Source organism: Rousettus aegyptiacus, unplaced genomic scaffold (genome assembly GCF_014176215.1).
Source record: "Rousettus aegyptiacus isolate mRouAeg1 unplaced genomic scaffold, mRouAeg1.p scaffold_m13_p_1, whole genome shotgun sequence".
Classification (NCBI taxonomy): Eukaryota; Metazoa; Chordata; class Mammalia; order Chiroptera; family Pteropodidae; genus Rousettus; species Rousettus aegyptiacus.
Window position 1 is genome coordinate 149,750,828 of NW_023416284.1, and position 22,650 is coordinate 149,773,477.

At 36.5% G+C, this 22,650-nt stretch overlaps 1 protein-coding gene across 2 annotated transcripts in view; it reads right to left on the minus strand.

The window, feature by feature from the left end:
• The window catches only part of FRK (fyn related Src family tyrosine kinase), an 87,206-nt gene extending 74,794 nt beyond the window's left edge, over nt 1–12,412 (minus strand). The window contains exon 1 of one of the 2 annotated variants that reach the window (XM_016163654.2): nt 11,526–12,409. In XM_016163654.2, coding sequence (XP_016019140.1) covers nt 11,526–11,899 — 374 coding nt within the window. In that variant the 5' untranslated portion in view covers nt 11,900–12,409. Of the gene's footprint in view, nt 1–11,525 lie in introns of both variants that reach the window. The other variant, XM_016163655.2, reaches the window with a different exon arrangement.
• Between the last annotated feature and the right edge of the window lie 10,238 nt (nt 12,413–22,650).

The window sequence follows — 22,650 nt, forward strand, 5'->3', positions numbered from 1 at the left end:
TTAAAAATAAAGTTAAAAGAAGCATTGATAAACTAGACTATTTTGTAATATTAAAATTTTTAGAAAATGGACAATTCTGTTTTAAAATATAACAGGAGTTTCATTAAGCACCAATATTATCAGAAGTGAAAAATCATTTGTGGGGATTCTTTGCTTTCTACCATTTACCAGGACTTACTGGTTTTCCATGTTCCTAAACTTCTTCAGTTGGGCTTTTGATTAAGAGATAGCACAGGGTTCAAAATGATTCAGCATCAAAACTAATATCTGCCTGTTTCCCTATAAACTATTGCATAACACAGATACAAAATATTGAGTCAATTTTGTATTGAAACAGCACTGCGTTCACTGAATTTAAAGAGTCTGAAGTTAACAGAGAAATATCAGCCAGGATACAACAGAAGACAATTTGGGTTTACCTAATCCACTCCCCATCTGTTTTCTGGGGAAATGCAAAAAGAACCATGTATTCCTTTTTTTCATATAAAATATAACTGGAATAAGTGGACCCAAGTACATTCTTTTAATTTTGTAAAATAGTTCTACTATACCATAGAAAAGAAGTATTAAAAATGTAAGTACCATGGATATAATTAAGTATTAAAGTATTTTTAGGAGCTATTAAAGTGATTCAGTATTTCCAAGTAAACTGTGATCATGATGCTTCTTTAAAATACTGTCCTTTATCTCTCCTTTGCAGACAAACTTTTTAAAAAAAATTATGTATGTTTTTTGTGTAAATCTACTTTAAGACCTAGAACTGAGCCCAATGTTCCCACATGACCCCAAAATTTGGAAGTTTAGCACCCAAGAAAGAAAACACTTCAGTTTTTCCAACAATTTCGGGAAGGCCAGACTGACTGCACTAAAGATGAACCCTCTGCCTATTCTCACACTACTCCAACTTCCAGTGCCAAATATTGAAACTTACCAAAGAATATTGAAAAACTCCCAACTTTGATGCCCTAGAGAGGATGAAAGCTTCTGCAAATCCCAACCAAATAGGCATAGTTCTGAGAAACCTGAACACTCTGCTCAGAGGTGGAGGCCGCTGGGTTCTGCTGCCTCTTCTGATTGTGTTTCCCCTCAGCTCTGATTCTCAGGATGGACCCAAGTCCTACATGTAGAGCCCTACTATACGATACTTTTTCTGTGGCTCAACTCTGCCTAAAACAGCCAGAGAAGAGTTCCAGACAGAGGGTGAAGTTCTCCACTTTAACTTTCTTTCATAGCATCATTCATGATAACCTTATGACACTACTCTTTAGTGTCACCAGTAATCTTCCAACAAATCTAATGGTCTTCAGCAGTTCCTCATCACTCTGACCTTTCTTAAGCATTTGACCCAAAACCACTTTCTTGATATTCTATCTTTTTATTTTGAAAAAGATGTTCTTTGTTTTTCTCCTACTTTTATGAATTCTTCTTCATTATTCAGTGGCTTTTCTTCCTTGTATTAGTTAGGTTTTGCTTCATAACAACTACTTAGTCAACTCATGATTGTAAAGGTGAACAATGTGGGATGGGTTCCACTTATCTTAGCTGCCCTTGATTATGAGTCTCTGGTCAGCTGGTGAGTCAGCCAGGACAAACAGGACCTCTCTTCACAGTCTCTCATCCTTCAGGAGGTTTGCTGGGTTTTTTGGTCATTTGTTTGTTCGTTTTTGTTTGCTTGTTTTTATTGTATTTGCGTAACTTCAAGAATAATAAGAAAGTTAGTCCCAAGGTGCCAGTGCCTTTCAATCTCTGTTTTTGTCACATTTACTATTGTCCCATCAACCAAAGCAAGTCACTTGGCCAAGTTGAGAGTTCGTGTGGAAAAAGACTACCAAAGAGTCTGTATGCAAGGAGGCATGAATAAACGGGGCCAATACTACAATTTACATACCACACTTACCTGAACTATGGGCATTTCTAAAGAGTTCATCTTCGGCCCCTTCCCCTATTTTTTAGACTCTCACTCTCCTGTTCCTATAATCCTTCTAAAGTCTAGAATACTCTTCAGTTCTTATATTCCTGTGACATGTGTAACACCTCTGTGTAAATGCCTTCAAAAATCCATCTTTACAAAATAGACATATCTCTTTTTCTCAATTTGTATATTTCTAAATTTCTCCTGGACATTGTCATTGAGATTAATTACTAGTATTTCAAATTCAACATGCTAAAAGTGAATGTATCGTCTTAGTTTCTGTTTCGACCATACACCCCTCCATAAAAGTTACTTTGTGAAATGTGTATTTCTCTTAATATTTCACCTGTCCCAAATCACATAATTTTAATCCTCTCTCTTACATCTAATTTGTAGTTTTGCCTCTATTTACCAGATAAAAATGCTTTGGGATTTATTTAAATTTGAGTTTCAATTTTTCATCCTAAAAATGGTAACAAGAAAATTTGCTTTGCAGGGCTATTATAAAGATTAAATTAGCTTGTGTATACAGTTTTATGTGCTTAGCACATTGAAGTTACTTTAAAATGTTAATTATTATCCCTTAATATTTCATTCATGAGATTGTTCCTATCCCAACCCTTCCTTTTTTTTCAACAGTGCCACAAATTGAAATTGAACCCTTATAACTTCATGCGAACAGCCTTTGGAATAACTTCTTTGCATGAATGCTTTAACTAAACCATATAACCATTTAACCATATAACCACTAAACCATTTTCTGAATATACTTTTACATCTCCTCCTCCATATTCAACAACTTGAACTCAACAGTCCCATCAATAAGCACTGAGTAAAAGTAAATAAGACAGTGTTTGCATTACAGGGAATTTACAGTTTCAGAAGGAAATATTCTTTCCTCCTGAGATAATAAATTCTCTGGTGCAGAAATGCTGTTTTAAATAGTTTTCAGGCAGGAAACACAAGTACTCTTCCCTCAAAGACTTCAGTCTTATATGAAAAGTAGAAGTTTTACAGCTACCCATTATATGATAAAAGCACAGACTCTGGAAGCAGCCTAGAAGTGAATAAATCTCAGTTCCATCATTTATTAGCTGTGTAGCCTTAAGCAGTTTACTTTATCTCTCCTAGTTTTGGTCTCCTCATCTTTAAATCGAAATAATAAAAGTATCTATTTCATAAGGTTGTAATATATTAAGATAATGCAAGTAAAGTTATTTGTGTGGTGAGTAGCACAATAGTACGCCCCCAATAAACACCAGTTATTGTTAACTATTGCTTTACTAACAAGAAATAAAAATGGCGAGAAGATATTTTGAATTCTTCCCATGAAGGTTAGAAAAAGCCTTTTGGAAGAAAGTCATGTGATCTGATCCCTGAAAAAAATATGATGTTCTCCAAACCAGCATTGATCTCTTCTCTCTCTGCACACATTCATTGATGTATTTGTTTCTTCGTTCATCCATTAAACAATTATTTTTTAAGTGCATGCTTTATGAGTTTGTGCTACTCTTATAGCATTTATCAGCATCTGTCTTATAGTAGCTAAGAAAGCAAAAGCAGCCCCTGACATTCAGGAGTTGGCCTGGCCCTTATGGCACGGCCTTGGTGTTCTCCCATTGAACATAAACAATCTCACAGAACATCTACATCAGACAAGGTCACTCTGTGACTATGATGGATCAAGAAAAAAAACAAGATCAGATCACTCTTAATCATGTCTGAACATCCATAAAAATATGGTCATTGTCCAACCACAAAAATGACCACCAAACATTCACTTATTTTGGTTAATACAAGTGATTGTTGTTTCTTCACCAATCAAAGCTTTAATCTCAGGCTAGTCTCCCTTCTTCTCAACAAAATTTATCTAGCTACTCCATCATACAGTTATCCCCAATTACTGAAAGCAATCCATCCAGAGCCAAGTCTTATTTCCTTAAACCCTTCCCAAAATCAGAGCCCCCAAATCCTATAAGCATTCTTGCTAACACACTATTACTAAGATGATCCACTTTTGTCAATGGCATACATTCTCCTTTCCTGTAATAAATAATAAACCACTACAGTATGTTCCTCATGGTCTTTCGCTGAAGGGCATTGATATACATGCTTGGTTCACTAGTCTTACCTACAGAGATTATAAAATTCTCCAGAAACACACTGTGTTATTCGTTTTGGCATCCCACTAGACAAAAACAGTCCTTTTAATAAATATACACAAAAAGTTTATTGAATGAATACATGAATCTCACAGGCTCTTTCTTCTTTAATAACTAGAAATGCCGAAAAAATTTTGGAGAAAGTGTCCTGAGTCTTACTATACAGAAATGACACAGGCATGCTTCAGAGATGACTTCTTGGCAGTGACTTTGCAATCAGCATACTTCTGAGACCTATAGGATTATTTTCCCTCCTGTAATGTTAATCTTGGTATGTCATAATTGATTAATATTCAGAAATGACAAGAAGATATATGTTAGATTAGAATAGCATGGAATGACTTTAAATCTATTAACAATATTGCCTTTCATAGGAGCCATGTGGGATTTTCTGAACCCTCCAAAGCATGCTGACAATGTGGTATGCAACATTTGTGTTGATGGATATATTTATTTTGATATAAGATTCAAAATGCCTTTAAAATTAGATATCTAATATGAAATTCAAAAGTTCTTAGTAATAACATTTCTTAAATTGCAAAAGTTCTTAATAATAGCTCTTCTTGAATTGCATTTTTTTCTTTAATAAAGGCACAAAATTCATAAAAAAAATATCAATTGAGAAATTTGGTCTGAATTTAAAGGTAGTATAAAATATGCCATATGAATAAGAAAGAAAAAAGAAAAACATTTAATAATCTAACACTAAATTAATTTAGATTTTAAATAAAGAAAAAATCTAACTGAAAACTTTGTAGAAAAAGAATGACATCATGATAAAAGATCTTACACAAGAGATAGTCATTTATAGCATTTGAAATTAAGCACATAAGCAAGAAGGTAGTTAATATAGATCGTAGGATCTACATTTGCATCTCTGCATTTTAGCAAAATTCTTCTATTACATTAGTCTTCAGGGAAACATTCACACAACCTAACACTAAAATTGCAGGATTGAGGAAAATAGCAGTAAGGTCATTCAAGCTGCTATTAATCTGCATAACTACCTTCCTCAGAAAAACTGGCCCAGTCCCCCCAGTGCTAAGAAGTGCTAACAACCCCCATTAAAAATAGGGGCCAGGGAATACTGCAGAGAAATTAGCAGCTAATTAGTAAGAAAATGAGTAAAAAGAACATATAATTATTTTGTTTGGTAATGTTTTAGAATGTAACAGTGAAAATCTACTAATAATCAGTAAAATTGTCAAACTTTCAGCATGCACAAACTGAAAAATATTTCATATACATAATACTTTGAAATTATATATGTTGACCACAAAAACTGAAATTACAAGTCTGGCCCCATAACATTAATTTTGCAAACTGGCTTTTAGTTTTCTGTCCATTTAAAAGCTCAGGTCAGTAATTCTTTTATTCTAAATATAACCACAGTATAGTTTAATATGTATAAATGTGATTTTTAGATACCACTTCAATGAGGTTCACAACCCGTTCCTGGCTTGATATTCATTCTATGTTACAAAGAATATTTAAATCTGTCTGTGAAACCTCAAATATTCTCCCCTTTGGTGGATCGGAGCCACTAATTTCTGGGAACCTGGAAATTATGCTATTTTGACTATGAGTCTAACTAGAAATTGAGGCTTAAAGAACTCACTAGGGGGGAAAAAATGCAAAATGATCTATGCCTTTCATGAGGAAACTTGATAAATTTTCCCGATAGGTAGAAAAGCAACTCAGAGAGAAACAGTTGAAGAAAAGAGGTGGCTCTGTCAGTTGCTTTTTAAAATACTTCAGATTTGTTGATAAGCGAGCATTCATTGACCCAACCAATATTTATGAAGGCTTATTATGCATAGGCATCACAGTAAGATCTAGAGCCCAAGACAATGGCTTTCCTTCCTACCTCCCATATCTGGAGCTTATGGTCTCGTAGAAAATAAATAAGCAATAATGACAAAAAAAAAGGTAGAGTCTAAGCAGGAACACCTAATGTAGTCTAGAATATCTAGAAAGTCTACAGGGAGATAGAAACAAAGTGAGACCTAAAGGGTGAGTGAGAGTTGGTCAGGTAAAGAAGAGAATGGAGAGATCTGGAGACAGGAGAACAGCCTACCTGTGTGAAGCCCAAAACTACAGATGAGGGAGAATATGGAAGAAAGACTGAAAGATACTCAGCATGTGAGCTGAGGCTACATTAGAGATATACAAAGTATGATCCATTCAGACAGAAATAAAGGAGGAGCTACCCAACTAAATAATAACATGTATTAAGTCTTCACCGTGTAGCAGGTTCTCTACAGTGCATGCTTTCTATACAAATAATCTCATTTATGTTATGTAACAATCCTATGAAAGAAGTGTCATTTTTATTCCAATTTTACAAATGAGAAACTGAGGCAGAAGGGTCAAATAATTTGCTCAAGTTCACACAGCTGAGTCATGACAAAGCCAGATTCAAATCCAGATCATCTGGACCCACAGGCTGTGTTCTTAAACAAATCCAGGCTAGATCATAGGCTGACTAGCATTATATTTCAATTAAAACACTATACCACTAATATTTGGACCTAGTCAAAATATCCCAGAAGAACACAAAGAGTGTGCTGATTTGTATTTATCACTGTGATATTGGCAGTTGGAAAATCTGAAGGGAATTTTATGAGCTGAGAACCAGACAGATTTAATTGAGGCAAAGTCTTGTTTGTTTTTTAAGAGCCTCAAGCCTAGTGAACAGGATATAGTAGTCACTTAACGAAAGTTAGCCCTGCTTTATTGTACAGAAGGCTGTGTCTATTTTGACAATATCAATTTGATGAGATGCTTGACTTCTATTTATCAATAAGTAACACTAGATATACCTACAGAGATAAACCAAACATCTAAATAAATTCATTCGAACAAAAATTAACCAATTTGAAAAAAATAAACTAATATAATCTTTATTTTTTCCCCCAAGAATGAATTTGGAATTTAGGTTCTAATCTTTAGGATTGATGCCACAGTAGTTTATGAGTTATTTCACTCACATAAATTTCTTTTCCATCATTAGTAATTTGTTGAAAACCTGAAAAGAATAATTATACTTTATTGAAGAGAGTGGTTCTGAATGGTGTATTGCAATTGAAACTTTAAAGTATTATCAATTTTATCAATTTTCCTAGAAAAAATTATGACTCCTAACTAATTTTAATGACTCCGTATTATATGTCACTTCATTGTTTCTCATAGGTATTTTGAGATTCATGTAATCAAGTTTTACTGCTGTTAATCAACTATTTTAAACTGTTTTATACTTATACTTTAACTGTGATTTTAATGAAGTTCAATTGGTTCCCTTTTTCCTCACTTCTATGACTTTGCCATTATTCTTATAAAATTTATTTTGATTTAGCAGTTAATTATTATTTTCTTAAAAATAGTGACAATTTATATAAAACTTTATTATATAGAAAAGATAAACAGTTATATTAACATAAACATAGTGCTGTAAATATAAAAATTACATTTTACCTGAGATGTAATTTATTATATATTAATTATTTTAGGAACATATTTGTCATATTATTATTTTACATCAAAGGATAGGAAAAGAAGGATGCTTCAAAATTCTACAGGTAATTAAATCATTTAAAAACAGACTTTTGTAATTAATTTCTTGGCACATAAATATGCTTCTGATGATTTAAATTATTTGTCCTAAAATTCTTATCTTGAATTTATCCAAAACATTTGATAAACAGCCATATATATGTACTCTTATTATGTATCTTATTTATATATGTAGACTTCATTTTTACTTAGTTTCTACATCATGGTATTTAAGTATACTTTGTCTTGGAGGGGAGAAACTGAAAATGAATTATTTTCATTTTCTACACATATGCATTTAGTCTTCCCTGAAAACTAGCACAAAGGGAAAGAAATAAATGATCTGGATAAAGAACAATTATGGGGCTGCTAGTCAATAAGTGATTTTCTAGTGATTTGAACTACTCAAAGTAGATACATTGGAATAATTTGTGAATGTTCTAATTAATTTTAAACCACACCATTCTACCTTTAAATAATTTATCGCCAAATAGTGAAGCTGCAATTCTATTCTTAAATGATGGTGTAAGAGAATTTTTTTTTCTGAGAATATACCACTTTATTTCTCTATGCTACTTTCTCTATGACATATTTCTCTATGACACTTGTATGTCAAGACAATGACAACGACCTTAAATTAGATGAAATCTTGACAGAACTCTAGCTGATATATTAAAGAGGAGCACAATTAGGAAAATGTGCCCTAAACTGGAGGGAGAGAAATTCTATTACCTTTATACTTCATAAAATTTTAACACTTTTATCCCACAAACTACCAACAAAAACCTGTCAGATCTAATCATTGAATTCAGTAGCGCTGCAGAACACAATATTAACAAACAAAAATCAGTAGCATTTCCATACACTAACAATGAATCTTCTCAAAATGAAATTTCAAAATTGATCCCATTTATGATAGCATCAAAAACAATGAAATACCTAGAAATAAATTTAACTAAGAAGGTAAAAGATCGCTACTCTGAAAACTATAAGATATTGATGCGAGAAATCAAAGAAGACGAACATGAATACGTTATCCGTGTCCTACAATTTTTTTACAAAAATAGAAAAACACTCCTAAAATTTATATGGAACCACAAACAATCCTGAATAGTCAAAGAAATCTTGAGAATGAAGAACAAAGCAGAAAGCATCATGCCTCCTAGAAAAAGAAGGAGGTGGGGAGAACTGGTTTATTATATCATTTAATGCAAAATATTCAGAAAGAGTAAACCATTTATAAGTGGAATAATAATCAATTATTAAAGTGATTTATCTTTTAACAGTGGTCTAGTTCTTATTTTAGCATCTCTACTTCCTGGTATTAAAAACAAACAAACAAACCAAACACTAGCACCTTCAACTGTTTTCCCTAGCACTAATAACTCCAGAAGTATTTGCACTGCAAGTCAAGAATAAAGACATAAACAGATGAATACTAATATGCATCTCACTAAACTAATCTAATTGAGAATTAGTACTCGACTTTCACTGTTTTACCTTTGCCCCCCATCTCACTCATGTGAATATAAACAATAATCTTTACTTAATACTATATACTGAGATCATTGTAAACTACATTAACTTTCACAATATTCATTAAAAAAATGAAGTATGAGTTTGAAAAACAGTGAAAAAAGAAATTAAAGAAAATTGCTTTTGTATAGCTTCAGGTATTAATGCACTGTGCAGGCCGCTTGGACATCCTCATTCAGAAGACTGTTAAGTTAAAATCACTTCTACTTGAAATAGAGCGGAATTCTAGAGGCCACAGTTACTGCACTAAAAGTATTGAAGCAGTTTAGCCATTTGGTGGCAAGAACCCTCATGAGTAACCTGGGTCACAGGTGAAGACTATGGTGTACACTTAAAAGGAAACAAATGGCCCATGCTGACTGGGGAGGCACAGCAGAAGCATCTTGTGGACATCAAATTTTTATTCCAGTGGATGGTGAAGAACCCCAAGGGAAGCCCGCCATAGAGATCTAGGACAGTAGTGACATGTGGGAACGCTGCTGAGAACCAATTCCAAAGGAAAGGTCAGGAGTTATGTGCAGAGGGAGAAAAGTATTCTTGGCTACAGATAACCGCTGAGAATCAAAAAATAGCCACCATGCTTTAGTTTGTTAAAGGGATTCTAAATAAGTAAGGGCACTGTGCTTGAGCCACAGAACATTATCATTTTTGACTTGCTTGCCTTGTTTCAGCACTTGCTTTATTTAAGTATGTCAAGTATGAATATAGCTGAAACATAAGAGCTCATGTTCCCAGGGAATCCAGAGGTCTGGGTGACCCCAGAGACCTTGTAGATGAGGAAACAGAGTCGGCTCTAAGCAGTTTAATAAATTGAACATATTTAAAAGTAGTAGATTATGAATTCAAGGCACTATTGTTAATATTGTAGTATTTATTAGAAAAGTATTTATACGTTACACTTAAACATAAAACACACATAATACCATACTTTATTTGGAAATCAGAGTAGTGAAAACATAAATGCCCATAAATAAGCACTCAGTAAATATGTAAAAGTATTTCCTATAGATTGTCACAGAAAATAAATGTCCATACAGGTGATTCTCTCATTTGAGAACCGATCAATTCTCCTCGTTAAAGTCTGGATTTCAATTTAGTTTTACTTAGGTATAAAATAAGACCTTTCTTAACATTTATAAGCTCTTGGTGTTGGAAAGAATCTCAAAAATCACCAACACCCTTTCGTGTTTGCATTTGAGTTTGGAAGGCAGCAGCAATGCTCCATGGTTCTTCTCTACCATTTTATTCCCTGGGTCAGTAAGGGATGTGGCAGTTCACAAAAAAAGAAGAAATACATAATAAAAGGAATCCCCAGTGGTTCCTCTCCTAAGGATCCATTCTATAAAATCATTCCCAAGAGACTTTCCTAGTCTTGGATTTCACTAGAAAGAGGCCGGAACATGGTTAGGGCCAATAATAGTCCCCACTTGCTTCCCAACTCACCAGACCCTGGGTACCCACTGTCGAGACCGTGCTTTATCTACTTCATATTCAGCCATTACTAGCATAACCTTCCCTTCCCCCACTCACCATGCCACTACTGTCATTTGCATGGACAGATGAATGGATGCATGGGTAGGCAAATAAGTACATAAAACCTTCCTTTTCATTCCACTATAATTTATAGGGTTTATTCAAATACCAGAGTTAACTTTTATCTCCTCCTCTGGGGAAATATCATTATTTTTCTTGTTAAAACTTACTAAATATTTGTAGTTGGTGAGTTTATAATCATAATATAAACCAAAAGATATCATAATTTGGGTAGCATAACTCTATATCTGGGACTCAAAGAAAAATGTCATTAAAATGTAGTGAAAAATTAGCAACTTCTAAATTTTCTAAATGTTACCGTCTATGTTAGTTTGACCTGTGCGTGCCTATCAGAATGAAAAGAGTTTGAGATTAGAATTAAGGCTGAAGTGGATGCTTTAAAAATCTTGATAGAGTAACAGAAAAAGAGAGGTGAGGAGAAGGTTTTAGATTTAAAACATAGTTTAAGGAAGATCTATGATATACATGCAAATACAATGTAGTTCTGTTGTTAAAGTGAGGCATGACTTATTTTACAGCCAAAGAAAAGGTAGAGTATTATATGCACCACTTGTCAATGTTGATGAAAATTCATCCAGGACCTATGGGTATACAGACTGAAATAGAAGTCATTGCAACAATAATAACCTGCTCGGGTCTCCTCATTTAAAAGGAAAGGTGTGTTTCAATTAGAAAGTTTTTGCCAGTATCTCTTCATACTTTTTAGACAGCTCTTCAGAAATTAGGGAGTTGCAGATATAGGTAAGAAAAAAAACTCATTACTTGCCCTCAAAGAGTTGAGAAATAAAGTGTGGGTTAGTATTACTCACGGCTCTGCTTGTAGGCTCCTGTCCTCAGCCACATAGTTAGAAGGAATATAGCCCTGTAGCTGCTGCTGACCGGTTCCATCTCCTCTTTTCTCCAAGTGTCTGGCAAACCACCAGCCCTCGTGAGAAGTGTCCAGGACTTGGAGCTTGTCGCCTGCACGGAAGCTCAGGTCCTCTGTAGTCCGAGCCTGGTAATCAAACAGAGCCACAAAGTAGTGACCGTGGCTTCTCTTGGGCACCTGACACTGAGGCCGAGGAGCCTCAGCAGAAGAGTGGGCCCCTGGGTTCTCAATCACATCCAGTTTGTCCGCCTCCTGGAATAAGCAAGGGAAACAGGGCTCCAAGTATGCCCAGAGCCTCAGGCAGATGTTGCCCATGCTGCCCTGATGGAGAGGAGGGGAGAAGCCCCTCTCCCCTTTGTCTCTGTAAATCCACTTTCTCTTCCTGCAGCAGGCAACTATGAAATCAGCACCAATTCACCAGGCTTTGGAGAGTGTGCAAAGCCCTGCTTCACAACAATCCAGCAGACCTGGCTGCTTGCAGTCTCACCAGCTTGCTTTGTGGTTGTAGCTGCTATCCCAGAACAAAACCGAGTTGGAGCTGGGCAGCTGCTCAGTGGCAAGATGCCTTTTCTTCTTGTCTGCTTAGGAATCCCGCAACAAAAATAAAATTAAGAAGGCTTTATTTAGACAAGCTTCTGAGAACAGAAAAGAGTCACCTTGCATTTGTCCCAAGAAAAAGTTAACAAGAGAAAAATGTTAGCTGCGGATAAGATCTCCACATCTTCCTTTGCCAGGAGATCGCTCTCTGCTTCAGGTCTGTCTCTATAGTTTGACCAGTCCTGACCCCCAGTGCTCTTTCCTTTTTGCTAATGAATAACCAACCAGCCAAGGCTATTGCTTTTAACATCCTGAGCTATGAACAGCCTGTAATAATTTATCCTTACTTCCTGGTTTCTTTTTGTCTGTGATCTGAGATTCCCGCCTTCTTTACCTTTCCCTTCTCCCACACCCAAAAGAGACCAGCGCCCTCATCAGGAAGCCAAACTCTTAAAATTACTGCCAAAATTCCTACTCCTGGACAAACAGGCTAGCCCAGGGAGCTTTTTGTCTTTCCGGGTTCCAAACACAGAAATTTATTAAATAAATAAAAAAATAATAAAATAATGAAATAAAATAATAAAATAAAAGAGTAGGACCATCTTGCCACCACTAAGGGACATAGACAAATTGAAGTGTTTGGGTATTGGTTACTGGATGAAGGACAACTGGGAAAGAATCGTTGAGTCCCTAACTTTTTACATCACCACGAATAGAATTTCATAGCTTCGAAGTACATTTACAGTCCTGGGAAAAGTATGAAAGCAGCTTACTAAAATGCTGAGAACCTGAAACACTGCTTTTTCCCACAGAAACACTTAATTTCCCATGCCTCGTGTACTATTTCTGAAACACACACACACGCACACACAAACTAGGTGGCCAGTGGAGAGAAAGCGTAGAAGTGCTGTGTATGCTGCTGTAGAGGATCCTTCTGTAAAACTCTAATCTCCAGGTCTATACTAGTTCTTACTAACTCCGTGGGCAGAAGCTTAGGACCTGATGAAGCTGAGACCAGGACAGCAATCCTGACAGGCAGTGCGTTTTGCTCTACTTCCCTCGTTCAGGGCCACTGACTCACACACATGTTCTGGATCCCAAAAATACTTGGGCAACGAGTTTGGATGGATCAATGCACTGCCGCTTTCAGTAGAAGAGAGCACTGCAAACTTGTTTATGATGTGTCACTTGTTTTTGAATAAGACATTTATTTAAAAGTTTCTCCCTTAAAAACAATCTCTCGAAATGTTGGCAGAGCCTTGAAACTAGCTAACTTAGCCACAGCGCCATCTCGAAATTCCTGCTGTTTGTCAAACAGCAAGGCATTTTTAGTAATCAGAATAATCAAACTCAAGAACAAGAAAAGATAAAAAAAGAAAGGAAGAAAGCCAGAGAACCATGGTGACAGCCCCGCCTGCCATTACCTAATACTAAAATCAGGCATTCATGGTAGACAGATCATTCAGTTATAATAATATCTTATGTCATGTTCCCAGGTTTCTCCAATTGTCTTCAGAGTCAGAGAAGTACCAGTGTGGCAGGAAAGAAAAGCCAAAAGTTGTACTAGGTTTGTTCATTTGTTTGTTATATGAGATTAAAATATAATTCCATATAGAAAACAGAAGAGAAAAGAGCAATTATATAATATTGAAAAGCTGTAAGAATATTTTGTGCCAAACACAATATTAATTGTAAAAGTGCAGGATTTTATTAACTCCCTTAAACAGGGGCATAGATGTTAATGATTTTCCAGAGACACCTATGTGATCTAGAAATGAAATAAGATATGGATCCGAGAGATGTTTTCAAAACCAATTTGTAAGTGAAGTTGAGACTTTAAAAATTTAGGTAGGGCCTGGTTAGTACTTGGATAAGAGACCACCTAGGAATACCGGGTGCTGTGGGTAATAAATAAATAAATAAATAAATAAATAAATATTTGAAGGTTCTAAATTCAAATATGCCTCCTTTATGGTTATGACAAGGCATTTCGCAGAGAGAAAAAGTGGCAGACCTGCACGGCACAGTGACTGAGCTAGTGAATGAAATTGGAAAAGCAGCCGACCTTCCAAAGATGTCAGGTGAGCAATGGCCTGAGGAAGCAAGTCATTGGGTGGGGAAAGAAAGCACTTCCTTTTGTCAATAGTACCAGAATTCTGCAGTCACCCAAGCTTGAAGCCTTGTAGTCATTTTTTATTCTTTCCCTGGTTTCTTTGAGCTAATCAATCACCAAATTCTGCTTAGGTTTCTTTTTCATTTATTCCACAATTTTTTTTTTTATATTCTTCTGAATGACAGTTGGGTACTGAACAAAAAAATAGAATATTCTCCTTTAAATCATTCCAGAGGCCTCCTAACTAGTCTCTTTCCAGCTTATTTCATATCTCTAGCTCATCTTTTACCACACCACTAAGTTTTTATAACAGTAACAATGTCAGCTATGATAAGACTACTAGTATAATAGCTATCAGTTTCTAGGTGCCAGGCACTGTGCTAAGAATGTTATCAATGATACATCATTTAATTCTCAGAAAATAAAAACAATACCTTAGGAGACGATATTACTTTTTTTTTTTTAATCTTAGATAATAAGAACGTAGAGCTAAGAGAATTTAAGTAACTTGCCTGAGGTCACACAGCCACCAAATGGCTGAACCATGAGTATCACTCTGGCCTAATCTGACTCCAGAGCCTCAGATTATAACTACTCAGGTTCAATAACTATTTTTTAAAAAACTAATATCTGTCATTCTTCTAGTCAAATCATTCAGGAACCTCCAACACATTTGGAATAAAACCCAAACTCTAGCAAGACACACAAGGCCCTGCTAACTTCTCGAACCTCACAGCCCTGCACTCCCGCGCCAATGCCCTGAAATGTAGGTTCACCAAGTAACCGGCCACTCCTGAGACTGGAGGGCCTCTTTCCTCCATACTTTTGCTTCTTCCTCTACTGGCTCCTCAGCGACTTCCTTGTAATTTTCCAGGGACTTCCTTGTGATTTTTCTAGGCTGGGTTCAAATGGTACCTTCTCTGCTATAACAAATTAAAAGCCCTCCACTCTGTGCACCCTCAGAACCTGGCACACACTTCTACTTGCTTGCCTGTTGAATTTCACTTGATTCTCTTATTTATTTTATTTCCCCAGAAGAATAAAATTTCTGTGGATGAAAAAGGGGTTCTGTAGAGAAACTGACAAGTCCAGAGACAGAAAGTAGCCTCAAAAGATGATCCGATCATAAATTCCAAACTGGGCCGGTCTTGGTGGCTAGTCATACCTCAGGCATATAACATTTTTGGTAAAAGGTTTATCTTTGCCTCAAGCAAGCCCTGTCCATTGTTCTTGTGCATCTAGTTTAATATATCTTTGAAATGACAGAGTAATCCTCTTTCTCAGACACTTCAGAGGCATAACCACTCTCAAAGGAGCATATAAACTGTTAAACATCCTGTAATCTAATCCCCACCTTGCTTTTATTCACCTTCATATAATCCATCTTTAATTCCAAATGTGAAAAAGAAACTTCAAACTGTCATTCTTGGGAGTATGTGAGATCTTGCTTCCTGGCATATGTCATCAGTTTGGCTCAAATAAATTCTTACAAAAATTCTCTACAGGTTTGGATGTTCCTATGTCAACACTTCCTTCTCAGAATTTTCACTGAAGAATGACTGTCCAGTAAATACATAATAAATACTCAGTATTTGTAAAAGGAAGGAAGGAAGGAAAGAAGGAAGGAAGGAAGGAAGGAAGGAAGGAAGGAAGGAAGGAAGGAAGGAAGGAAGGAAAGAAGGAAGGAAGGAAGGAAGGAAGGAAGGAAGGAAGGAAGGAAGGAAGGAAGAGAGAGAGAGGAGAGAAAGAGGAAGAGAGAGAAGGAAGAAGGGAGGACAGGAGGCAAAGAAGCCATCAAAGTGAGGTAAATACTTATGCAAGAATTCACAATTGAGAGCAAAAGTTCTGTAGTGTGAAAAGTGCAGGTAGCACAGATAAGCGACTGTCTATTGTCTCTTAGTAGTTCCCTTCTTTCTTCTCTTATTGTTTCCTGAATGTGGAATTCCTTTGCCGGCCTCCTAAAGACGTTTTTCTGCCTACCATCCTTATAACAAACAGCCATCGCTTTAACCTTAAATCACTCTCCTGCACAATAACCATCAACAGACTCTCATTGCCTGGAAGATATGGCTTGGAATTTAAAGAATGTGTACTTAACTGCTCTTTATCAGATGTACCCTTTCAACAACCTCCTTCCCTTACTGCCTTCCATTAATTCTCCCACTCAGCCAAATTGGTGGACTGTGTCTCCCAATAGGTCTTGTTTATTTCCACATCTGAAGCTATCTCCTTTGCCACTCTTTTGGCTGGTATTCCTACCCCTCCCAACAGACTCCTACCTGCATTTTGAGGTCTGAATAAAAATCCCATACCTCCTTTAGGTCTTCCTTGTCCATTTCTGCCAAAATAATTATTCTCTTCCTTGAATTTTTATAGCTCCCGCAACCCCCACATCCAACACATACACACACTTTAGATGAATTTAACCACACTCCTGTATCTGATTTGCTGAACAATGCAACAGAAAATTTTACAGCTATTATTACTCAGTTTTATATGGAAACAAATTAATAATCTCTAACCCCCTACTAAGCCCTTAGCACTGCTGAACTTTCTTTTATATGCCAGTCAGGTCAATTGCTGTTCTGTTCATTTTCTCATATCACTATTCTAAATCATCCACCATTCTTTTCATGGTGTCTACTGATGGTCACTTTCTCTGATAATGACCTTGTCACAGAAATTCACAGAAATTCCAAATCTATTCAATATTAACCAATTCAATTTCCTTTTCTTGCAACAGAAAATATATCTACATCTATAAATACTTATACTTTTCTCCTGGGACAAAAATTTCAACTTGCCTACCCAGTGTCTAGTTTCTTCTTTCTTACTAACAAAATCGTATTTTTATAGAAGCAAAAAGCCAGAGACTACATTTCTCAGCCCTCTTTAGAATTAGAAGTGACCAAAAAAAATAAGCAGAAGACATTGGGTAGAGTTTCAGGAAAGTGTCTTAAAGGAGGCAGACTCAGCTGGGAGATCTACTCTTTCCTTTCACTATTTTCTCTTTCTTTTTGCCTGGAACTCAGGTGAGCTTGCTGGACCTCCAGAAGACATCTTAGACAATAAGGTGACCTTAAAAATATAAAGAGAAAAAATAAAAAGGAACTAGTGTCCTAGTGACACTAGTGAACTAGTGTCATATTGTTTACAATATGAAAAACAAATTATCTTCTACCTATGTAAGGTATAATTACTTTGACTTTTTATTACATGTACCTAAGCTAATCTCAACTGATATGTTTCCAATGACAGAAAAGGTGATTCAATCTGATGTCTGTGCTCTTGATATTATTCCCTTGTGGGATCCAATTCCATTAGTTAGTTCTCTTGCATTTCTAGTGCCTTCCTCAAAGTCTATAGTCAAACTCAAGCGTTAAAAAGAAAAGAAAAAAAAGGTATTAGATCCTTCATCCTATTGTAAGTACCACCCCATTTCTCTCTTTCTTTAGCCACATTTTTCAGAAAAATAGTAAATGTTTCCTCTTTCCCATTATCTCTCCCCTTTTCACTCATAGACTACAATCTGGCTTACTCACATGCCACAACATTTAAAGTAGTTCATGTGATATTACCAATACCTTGACATTTGCCAAATCAAATCATTCCTTTTTCATCCTCATTCTACTTGACTGCTCTTCACTATCTGACAAAGAATTTTTCTAACCTTTTTACAATGCCGTCCTCTTGATTTTCTCCATTATCCGACAATCTTTCTCCGTATCTTGCATGTTGGTGTCTCTCTTCCTATTCCTTAGAGTTGATGTTAAGTAGGAATCTTTAATGGAACCCTTGGCTGAGTTCTTTATTCCTCTGTACACACTGTTGAGTGGCCATGCCCTCTGCATCTATGGCTTCATGGTACTTCTCTTGGTAATTCTCAAACCTCCACCTCCACCGCTAACTGATCTGCTGAGATCCCAGCCTATAGTCATGGCCTATGTAGAATGCCCCACAGACACCTCAGTTTCAAATTCAGCATATCAAAATCTTTAAAATTCTTACAAAACCTATCATTTTCATGTATTCTCAGTTAAATTTATGTCAAATAAGGTCCTTAATAAGCACTTTAAAGTTCTCTTTTTTTCTTTATCCCTGAAGATAATCAGTGAACAGATTCTCCGAATTCAAACTGTTTAACATCTACTCTCTTTACCTGCTTTCTCTCCACTGTCTTAGCTCAGACATCTTTGGCTCTTTCCAATGTCTTAATAATCTCCAAATTGTTCATCTTCCTGTCTCCAGTCTTGTGCTCCCCCAACCATCCTCTACTCTGTAGGCAGAGTGATCTTACTAGAGTACAAACATGCTCATAGTGCACTCTTCTAAAAATGCTATAATAAAAAGAAAAAAGTGAGAGTAATTAGTCCACTTGATATTCAACACATTGCATAACTACGATAATCAAGACTGTGTAGCATCATCAGAGAAACAGACATACAGATCGATGGAGCCAAATAAACAACCCAAAAATAGACCTTCACAAATATGCCCAACTGATTCTGGACAAAGGCAGAAAAGCAATTCAATTGAAGAAAGATAGCCTTGTCAATAAACAGTGCTAAAACAATAGGATATCCACAGACCAAACAAATAACAAAAAAAACAAAAACAAAAACCTCAACCAAGTCTCACACTTGATACAAAAATTAACTCAAAATGAGTAATTCTGGTCAAGATAGCAATGCAGGTAAATGCTGTGTTTGCCTCCTCTTACAACCATGTCAAAATTACAAGTAAATTACAGAATAACCATCATTGGGAGTCCCCTGAAGTCTGGATTAACAAAAGTCCTTCAACTGGAGACACACAGAAGAGACCACCTTGAGACTGATAGGAGGGGCAGAAATGCAGAATGAATGGTCCCACACCCACATATGGTGGATAAGAATTGGGGGAAATATCACACTACAGGGGTCCCCTGAGAAAAGTGAGAGTTCTCAGTCCCACACCTGGTTCCCCAGCCCAGGGTTCTAGTGCTGGGAAAAGAAGCTCCCACAATTTCTGGCTGTTAAAACCAAGAGAGATTGTGGCTGACTGAAACAAAGGGCAGCTGGAGTTGCAGACATTCCTCTTAAGGAGCCTTCACATGGACTTACTTGCTGATGAACTCCAGTGGTGAGGCAGCTGCTCGAGAGGCACCAGGGACATATGGGGAGGAACTGAGTGTCTGGTTTCAGAGCGAGGGCTGAAGGGGCAGCTTTCTCCCAAACAGAAGTGCTAGAAGAGGCCATTGTTCCTTTGTTGAACCCTCTCCCACCCAGCATGCAGATGCAGGCAGCCGCTATATCTGAATCTTCATCAACCTGGCTAACACCAGTTGCCCTGCCCTGGTAATTCCCTGAGACCCCGCCCTATCCAATATGCAGGCCCACTAAAGCTGCTTCCAGTGGATTTTTCATACAAACAGCCCATCTTGGCTTATGCTGTGGTCTTTCCTAAAATTTCACAAAGGTTCACAAATCATAAACAAGCAGCATCTGGCCTTGGAGTGCCCCATACCCGTTGTGGAGCAGTCCCAACCCTGGCACTAGTGTCAGCCAGCCTCATTTTGTAGCTAGACCTCTTGAGGTACATTCAAGCTCAGCATGGGTGGCAGCCATCTGCAGATTGCTTGGTAGCTTATGCCAGGTGGACCTAGGCAGTGCACAGGCTGCAGCTAAATTTGGCCTGTGGCAGGGCCCTTCCAAGAAGACCACAGCCCGCATGCCCAGTGGCCAGATTCCTTCTAAGCCGGAGCACCACCAGGGGTCACATCTGAGGATCACACACCCAAAAGGCAGACTGGGCAGGAACCAGAGCCGTGCTAAAGTGGATCCTGCTCCATAGGATCAGCCCCTGTATAACAACTCTTTCACTGGTTATGGCCAGTCCTCACAAACAATCAACATAAGGGTTAGTCCCTCCAACTTACATGCAAACAGCAACCAAGGCTTGACTACAATAGAAGGGCACACTCAACCCGTACAAGGGACATACCTGGAGCATCCAGGTCAGGTGACCAGGGAAGACTGTGCTGCTGGGAAACACAGCATACCTATTACATAGGCCACTCTACTAAGATTGGAAGACATAACAGCTCTACTTCATACATAGAAATAAACACAGAGAGGCAGGAAAAATGAGTAGACAAAGAAACATGTCCCACATGAAAGAATAGAACAAAATTCCAGAAAAAGAACTAAACAAAATGGAGACAAGCAATCTACCAGATGCAGAGTTCAAAACACTGGTTATAAGGATGTTTCATGAACTCAGGGGAAGAGTAGAGAAACTCAGTGAAAACTTTAACAAAGAGATGGAAAACATAAAAGTTGAGATAGAAAAGATGAAAAAGAACCAGTCAGAAGTGAAGAATACAACAACAGAAATGAAGAATCCTTAGGAGGAATCGATAATATATTAGATGAAGTAGAGGATCAAATCAGTGATTCAGAATATTAGGTAGCAGAAAACACCAAATCAGAATAACAATAAGAAAAAAAGAATTTTAAAAAAATGAGAATGATTTAAGGTGCCTCTGGGACAACATGAAGAATACTAATATTTTTATTGTAGGCTACCAGAAGGAGAAGAGAGAGAGCAAGGAATAGAAAACCTATTTCAAAAAATAAGGACTGAAAATTTCCCTAATGTGGTAAAGGAAATAGACATACAAGCAGAGAGGAAGCACAGAGAGTACCAAACAAGACGAATCAAAAGAGGCCCACACCAAGATACATTATAATTAAAATGCCAAAGGTTAAAGATAAAAAATCTTACAAGCAGCAAGAGAAATGCAGTTAGTTACCTACCAGGAAGCTCCCATAAGACTGTCAGCTGATTTCTCAACAGAAACTTTGCAAGCCAGAAGGGATTGGCAAGAAGTATTCAAAGGTTGAAAAGCAAGGACCTCCAAGACTACTCTACCCAGCAAAGCTATTATTTAGAATTGAAGGACAGAAAAAGAGCTTCCAGAGAAGAAAAAACTAAAGGAATTTATCACCACCAAGCCAGCATTGCAGGAAATGTTGGAGGGACTTCTTTAAGAAGAAAAAAGATAAAAAGATAAAAAACATGAACAATGAAATTACAATAACTACATATTTATCAATACTTATTTTAAATGTAAATAGATTAAATGCTCCAATCGAAATATAGAGTGGCTGAATGGATAAGAAAATAAGACCCTTACAAATGCTGCCTACAAGAGACTCACTTCAGATCGAAAAACACTTATATTCTGAAAATAAAGGGATGAAAAAAGCTGTTTTATAAAATATAGTACATTTTATAACGTACAATTATAAAATGGAGACCAAAAAACCCCAAAAAGCTAGGGTAGCAGTATTTGTTCCAAAGTAGACTAGAAAACAAAGGCTATAACAAGAGACAAGAAAGACTCAGCAATCCCACATCTGGGTATTTATCCGAAGAAACCTAAAACACCACTTCAAAGGGACACATGAATTCATGTGTTTATTGTAGTTTTATTTACAATAGTCAAGATATGAAGGATACCTGGGTGTCCATCAATGAATGAATGGATAAAGAAGTGGTGAGATATATATATATATATATGATATTATATATATATATATATACACACACACACGACGCAATATTACTGAGTGAAATCTTGCCATCTGTGATCACATGGATGGACCTGCTGTGCTGAGTGAGATAGATCAGACAGAGAAAGACAAATGTCATATTATTTCACTTAGTGGAATCTAAAGAAGAAAATAAACAAGCAGAACAGAAAAAAACCCATAGACACAAAGAACAGTTGATAGTTGCCAGATGAGAGGGTGTCCGGGGCTTGGTGAAAAGAAGAAGGGGATTAAGAAATACAAATTGGTAGTTACAAGACAGTCGTGAGGATGTAGAGTATAGCAGAGGGAGTATAGCCAATAGCATTGTAGTGATGTCAGAAGGTTACTAGATTTATCAGGGTGATCACTTTGTAAGTTATATATGTCTAATCACTATGTAGTAAAGCTGAAACTAATATATTATATTCCAACTGTAATTTACAAAATTTTTAAATGATTAAACAAAAAATGGATCATGAAATTGAATGTAAATGTACAACTATAAAACTTTTAGAAAAAGCTATAAGATTAATTCTTCAGGATCTAGTTAGACAAAGAATTCTTAGACTTAATGCCCAAAGCACTATCTATAAAAGGAAAACTGATAAATTAGACTTCATCAAAATTAAAAATTTTTTCTGTGAAAGATCCTGTTAAGAGGATGAAAATGCAAGCTACAGACTGGGAGAAAATGTAAAATATTTGCAAATCGCATATGTCACAAAGGATTAATAACTAGAATATCTGAAGAACTCGTCAAAATCAACAATAATAAAACAAACGACCCAATCTGAAAATGAGCAAATGATATGAACAGACATTTCATTAAAGAAAATATA